The 5,781-nt window shown below is 49.6% G+C and overlaps 3 protein-coding genes across 3 annotated transcripts; all 3 read left to right on the top strand.

Annotated features, from left to right (window-relative positions):
- Nucleotides 1-427: 427 nt before the first annotated feature.
- Nucleotides 428-2,298, top strand: ASPBRDRAFT_173167 (NAD(P)/FAD-dependent oxidoreductase). The gene is made up of 2 exons (XM_067619742.1): nucleotides 428-1,325; nucleotides 1,378-2,298. The coding sequence occupies exons 1-2, from the start codon at nucleotides 871-873 to the stop codon at nucleotides 2,234-2,236; spliced, it is 1,314 nt and encodes a 437-aa protein (XP_067482556.1). The 5' UTR covers nucleotides 428-870; the 3' UTR covers nucleotides 2,237-2,298.
- Nucleotides 2,299-2,451: 153 nt separating this feature from the next.
- Nucleotides 2,452-3,509, top strand: ASPBRDRAFT_40589 (zinc finger CCCH domain-containing RNA-binding protein). Its single transcript, XM_067624385.1, has 2 exons — nucleotides 2,452-2,938; nucleotides 3,018-3,509. Exons 1-2 carry the CDS (start codon nucleotides 2,638-2,640, stop codon nucleotides 3,344-3,346), a joined length of 630 nt encoding a protein of 209 aa, XP_067482557.1. The 5' UTR covers nucleotides 2,452-2,637; the 3' UTR covers nucleotides 3,347-3,509.
- Nucleotides 3,510-3,743: 234 nt separating this feature from the next.
- ASPBRDRAFT_40590 (non-structural maintenance of chromosomes element 1 family protein) lies at nucleotides 3,744-5,575 on the top strand. Its single transcript, XM_067624386.1, has 3 exons — nucleotides 3,744-4,019; nucleotides 4,096-4,712; nucleotides 4,786-5,575. The coding sequence occupies exons 1-3, from the start codon at nucleotides 3,887-3,889 to the stop codon at nucleotides 5,080-5,082; spliced, it is 1,047 nt and encodes a 348-aa protein (XP_067482558.1). The 5' UTR covers nucleotides 3,744-3,886; the 3' UTR covers nucleotides 5,083-5,575.
- The last annotated feature ends 206 nt before the right edge of the window (nucleotides 5,576-5,781 follow it).

Raw genomic sequence — 5,781 nt, forward strand, 5'->3', positions numbered from 1 at the left:
CATTTATGGTGTTGTTAATAGTATACACGATCATCCCAGTTCAGCCGCTGATACTAAGTATGCAGTGCCACCGTAGACGGAATTGGTATGGCTGTATACATTGCAGATAGTAGAGACTGATGTTTATAAAAACAGGTCTACCGAGTACGACCAGTTAGTAATAATGTCATTCCACATGAGGAAGGTTTATTGGAAAATTCTAGAACCCTTGCCAAGTACCTAAAAGATATGGAGCGAATCCACTGAATATCATGAAGCCCGTGGGGAAGCTGTTCCCCGGTATCTTGAGTAATGCGTATCGATCTACCACCCGAAATGGGTGTAACTTTGACTCCTGCTAATATTAAAACAAAGTTGCATACCAAAAGAATATCGTATAAGCATACATTTTAACAATGTCAGTTCTATTGATTTTTAGGGGATGAATGAAGACCCGGAACCGTCAGGACCCCCGGAATCGGCTGGATGGCCGAGTTCGGAACACTGTCTCTGAACAACAACACCATGTAAGAAAGCAAGGTGATCTGCTCTATCAGAAGTTCAAGCTACATTATCATCCTGAATATCCTCATGCTTGATAGAAGGTCAACCGGCCCGGTCAACTCGGGAAAGGTGCCGGTTGATAAGGGCTGGTACTCCGTCCCTCATCCGGAAATCATCATTCGAAGGGCGTGATCCACTCGGTTCACTACCCCGCCACATGGGTCTGGAGTTCTGGAGATACCCACTCCTTTTTATATAAGTTTGACAGCGTCCCAAGATGTAACTACCGGAATACAAGTATCCTTATCAGAAATCGCGTGTGATTGTGTGGAATCGAGCGACGTTGTTACCCGAAAACTCTTATAAAAGCCATAACTCCATTCCGACATGCCAACCGTCATTCTTGGAGGAGGTATCATCGGCTCCTCAATTGCCTACTATCTTTCTCAAAGCCAACCGCAGGAGGAAATCCATGTTGTTGAATCGTCTTCCAAATTGTTCTGCTCTGCCTCTGGCTATGCTGCTGGCTTCCTAGCCAAAGATTGGTTTGCGCCTTCTCTCGCGCCATTGGGAGAGCTGTCATTCAACCTACACGAGTCCCTTGCTGCTGAGCACGGAGGAAGGCAGAAATGGGGTTATATGAAAGGCGTGGCGTTGAGCTTAGGCTCTGTGAACAACAAAGGTGGTGCCCGTGGCGATGATTGGCTTCGTGCAGGTACCAGTCGCGCAGAGACCGCTGCAGGCACAAGTCAGTACAGTGAACCCGAGGTCCCAGATTGGTTGACGCAGCAGAAGGGGGCGAAGGTAGAGCAGATCAGCGATAAGGATACGACTGGTCAAGTGTAAGACTGACTGAATCGTTGCCCAATAAAGAAAAATGCTGATGATTATTAGTGACCCCTTGAGGTTGTGCAGATTCCTCGTGGACAGTTGCACGTCACGAGGTGTCAAGCTCCACTATCCAACAAAGGCTTCGTCGCTTGTTAGGAATGAAGCGGGGACCATCACCGGTGTCAGAATCGTGGACTTGAACACAAATTCCGAATCTACTATCCCCTGTACGAATCTGGTTGTCTGCGCTGGACCGTGGACACCGCAGGTCTTCCGTGACCTGTTCCCATTCTCCAAAGTTGCGCTTCCTATATACCCACTCGCTGGATATTCTTTGGTTCTCCATTCCCCTAGACATACCCTGGAACACGAGCAGAAGAAGTATCATGGTGAGACCCATGCTTTGTTCACGACATGGCCACCATCCTGCGGCTTTAGCCCGGAATTATTCTCTCGGGAAGGGAGGGAGATCTACATTGCGGGCTTGAATACTAAGACGATCCCGCTTCCGGAACGGGCGGACGACTCCCGTAAGTCAATGGACCCGAAAGAGATGGATAGACTGAAGGCAGTGTCCGTTCGCCTGCTTGGAAAGCTTGCAGAGGGAAGCACGGAGTCGAGTGACGAGATTCCAAACATTGACGACCTGAAAATCGCCCGTGAAGGCCTCTGCTTCCGTCCTGCTTCAGACCGCGGCACACCTTTTGTGGGGAGAATTGACGACAGCTTGTTGGGAGAGGGCATCAAGACCAGTACAGGAAGCAGGAAAGGTGGTGTATTCATTGCTTCGGGCCATGGTCCTTGGGGAATCTCGCTTTCTCTCGGAACTGGAAAGGTCATTGCCGATCTGGTGGAAGGGGTCCAGCCTGCAGCAGATATCAGCGGGCTGGGTGTGAGCCGTAGAGGCCTGGAACGTATATAGTCAGCTGTACATCACCAAACCGCTCATGTCGATTGACAGTGCCTAATAGAGTATTAAAGAAGACTGTTTCCTTAATAAGTGAACTATAAACAAATAGTAATTTATCCAAAGGTTAAATACGAAGAAAGAGCTGAGTAAGGTACTTGCTGACTATTGCAGCCTCAGGCACCAGAAGCTTCTCCGAGATTAGTCAGCGCAGCCGCCACGAGATCGAAGCTCTCCAGAATCTGCAATCAAGAGCTGGGGAAACCACGTCGCGCTAACTTTCTTGCTCTGCGCTGTTGCAGCCCTCGCGTACTCTTCATCTCCTTTAGCTCCTCGACTTTCCTACCTATCTCCCTTACTTATCACCCTCCAGTAGTCGATCATCGCGAACCGAGCACGGCGCAACACGATCCACCATGGCTAACTATCTCGCCTCCATCTTCGGTACAGAGCAGGACAAGGTCAACTGCTCCTTCTACTACAAAATCGGGGCTTGCAGACATGGCGACCGCTGCTCCCGGAAGCACGTCAAGCCGTCATACTCTCAGACGATCCTGATGCCGAACATGTACCAGAATCCCGCGTACGACCCGAAGAGCAAGATGAACCCCAGTCAGCTACAGAACCACTTCGATGCGTTCTACGAGGATGTGTGGTGTGAGATGTGCAAGTACGGCGAGTTGGAGGAATTGGTTGTCTGTGACAACAACAATGACCGTGAGTCGCATCCATCTATTATCCCTTCCCCGGATAGTAGTAAGAACATAGGCTAACATGACAATTCTCTCTTTGATAGACCTCATCGGAAATGTCTACGCGCGTTTCAAGTACGAAGAAGATGCCCAGGCCGCCTGCGACGCTTTGAATTCACGATGGTATGCGGCACGACCTATATATTGTGAATTATCACCGGTCACAGATTTCCGAGAAGCGTGTTGTCGGCTAAATAGTGGCGAGGGGTGTGTGCGTGGCGGATTCTGCAATTTCATTCATCGGAAGGACCCCAGCAACGAGTTGGACCGGGATCTTCGCCTCAGTACGAAGAAGTGGTTGAAGGAGCGTGGCAGGGATGCGAGAAGTGTCAGCCGCAGTCCTAGTCCGGAGCCGACCCGGAGGAGGTACTAGCAGGGCTCTGTGATTTGGGTTGTCCTTTGTGTTGTTCTATATGCGGCGTTAGGGGAGAATGACCATCATCTGTCAGCTGTATTTCTATTCTAGTTTCTTTACGCTATGATATCAACTGCATTTGCGATATCCGCAATATGGTTTTGGATGTGTTTAGGAATGAACCGATTTCTTATTATATGTATTACGAACCCATTATCTAAGTATTCATAATAAGAATTGGTGCTGTAGAACCATCTCTGTCCCCAATTTACTTCCAAACCCATAAATAAACATAGGATGAACATACGACAAACCCGACAAAGAATCTCCAGTCTTGGCATCCAGAACCAATAAACGCGGGGCCGCCGGCGCGTCAATCGCGTCGTCCGTCGCATCCAATTTCTTTGTCCAGTCCATCCATTCATATTTTCCGCACATAAAGGAGATACCAAGTCCCCTTCAACTTACAAGAAAAAAACCGCAATGCGCACTCTCACCATATAAGCCCCAAACTTACGACCTCCTCTCCCGAAAACCCCAAAACAGACTACACCAAAAATGTCCCGATACGCAGAAGACCACGACCGCTACGATGACAGCAACCGCGCATTCCTCCAAGCCTTCATGGCGCGGTCCACCATGACCTTTGCACAAGCAAAGCCTGTACTGGCTGCTATATTCTCCGTCAGAGGTAATATCCCATACAACAAACCGTCAAATAGTTCCCGTATCAATCGCTAACATATGATTAATTACTCTACATCTAGATGACGAACAAGTTTCCCCGGAAGACATAACCGAAGACGACCTCCAAACCTACATCGCAGCCGCCAACAGCGCCATATCCCCCTTCGACCTTGAAATCCGCAGCATACTACCCCAGATCGAAATCAACAACAACAATGACCCCGACGCACCCCCACCCCCAGCTCCCGAACGAGTCTACGCCCTCGTCAACACCACCAGCGACGCCCTCACCCAGCTCGCAACAACATACTCGGCCGATGAAATTGCCTTCGTGAAGCGTATCCTCGACGCCATGTTCGACACGTACAATACCCGCCGCCAGGAGGCCATGGTCATAAGCAGTATGCAGGCGTTGCAATTGGCGAAAGCGGGTGCAGGGGACGCGAGTCGACGGGAGTCAGGGACACAGCAGCAGGCGACGCAGGGGGGTGCGGCGCATTCGTTGACGATGACGCAGGCGGAGACGATGCTGAAGCAGCTTGTTGAGCAGGGGTGGTTTGAGAAGAGTCGGAGGGGGTATTATCGGTTGAGTCCGCGCGGGTTGATGGAGTTGAGGGGGTGGTTGGTGGCGGCGTATAATGATGAGGGGATTCGGAAGATTAAGTTCTGTGCGGCGTGTAGGGATATCATTACTGCTGTAAGTTCGAGATTATATACCCCGTGCGAGTCCAGATGTGCTTGGGGGTATTTGCTAATGATAATGGGTGTAGGGCCAACGATGCGAAGACCGCGATTGTCCTGGACGATTGCATGATCACTGCATGCGGAATTTCTTTCGTATGCAAAAGTCTGAGAGTTGTCCTGTGTGCAAGAATGCGTGGCCCGGGGATAAGTTCGTTGGTGAGCGCGCGGTTACTATGTCTGATCCGGCAGCGCAGAGAGCTAGACGGTCGGCGGCGAATACTCGGCAGCAGGCGGACGCTGGGCCTAGCACGAAGTTTACATTGCCCGAACTTGATGTTGAAGATGAAGCGGATGATGGTGAGGAAGAGGCTGGAAGTGATTGAAGTGGCTGAGTCATGTTCATTGTTACATTAATACCTTGAAGCTGCTCACGGAGCATGTCTCGAAGCATCTGGGGTGGCCATGATGCTCCTCAGGCGATCAAGGCCTCGAGGAACGGAGGCTTTCGAGTGCTCGGGAGCCATAGGACACTGGGTCGTACCGAGATACGCCTGCGAGATCCTCCCAACGAAGAGGATGGTCGCCTAATGCTCATTGAGGAGATCGGCTGATTCTCAATTGGCGGTAGTCAACGACTGGCCCGTTCAGCCACTCTATTTGAATGAACGACCATTCCCCAGTGTGGTCCACTACGGACCACCATATCTGGCATTCGTCGAAGACGGTCACAATGAATGGCCATTACTTCGAGAGAGGATGAGGACGCCATTTGTCACATTAGATACTATGACTAGGATTCTGAAGCTATCCAAAATTCTCTCTTATACAGACTTCTAATCAAATTACAATAACCTATGTTGGTTGTGGAATACCCCGATCGGTTCTACTGCTCTAGATCTTCATCTTTCATCTTCCATTTACTTAGATGCGCACAATTTCACATTTTCAGATGTACGTGCCGTCAGTATTATTACTATCGTAAACAAAAATAAAGCACTTCCGTTAGACTACACGGCCTGTCCCCCTTTTTTTTGTTGTTTCCCCTTTTTCAACTGTTTTTCTTTTTTAATTTTTTAATTTTT

Source organism: Aspergillus brasiliensis (genome assembly GCF_001889945.1).
Source record: "Aspergillus brasiliensis CBS 101740 unplaced genomic scaffold ASPBRscaffold_3, whole genome shotgun sequence".
NCBI classification, from domain to species: domain Eukaryota; kingdom Fungi; phylum Ascomycota; class Eurotiomycetes; order Eurotiales; family Aspergillaceae; genus Aspergillus; species Aspergillus brasiliensis.

Excerpts from the sequence above, each read along its gene's own strand:
- ASPBRDRAFT_173167 (XM_067619742.1), top strand. The coding sequence starts at position 871 with ATGCCAACCGTCATTCTTGGAGGAGGTATCATCGGCTCCTCAATTGCC. Across the intron at positions 1,326-1,377 it reads AAGGATACGACTGGTCAAGT|TGACCCCTTGAGGTTGTGCA; the intron begins GTAAGACTGACT and ends GATGATTATTAG.
- ASPBRDRAFT_40589 (XM_067624385.1), top strand. The coding sequence starts at position 2,638 with ATGGCTAACTATCTCGCCTCCATCTTCGGTACAGAGCAGGACAAGGTC. Across the intron at positions 2,939-3,017 it reads CTGTGACAACAACAATGACC|ACCTCATCGGAAATGTCTAC; the intron begins GTGAGTCGCATC and ends TCTCTTTGATAG.
- ASPBRDRAFT_40590 (XM_067624386.1), top strand. The coding sequence starts at position 3,887 with ATGTCCCGATACGCAGAAGACCACGACCGCTACGATGACAGCAACCGC. Across the intron at positions 4,020-4,095 it reads TGCTATATTCTCCGTCAGAG|ATGACGAACAAGTTTCCCCG; the intron begins GTAATATCCCAT and ends CTCTACATCTAG. Across the intron at positions 4,713-4,785 it reads GTAGGGATATCATTACTGCT|GGCCAACGATGCGAAGACCG; the intron begins GTAAGTTCGAGA and ends TAATGGGTGTAG.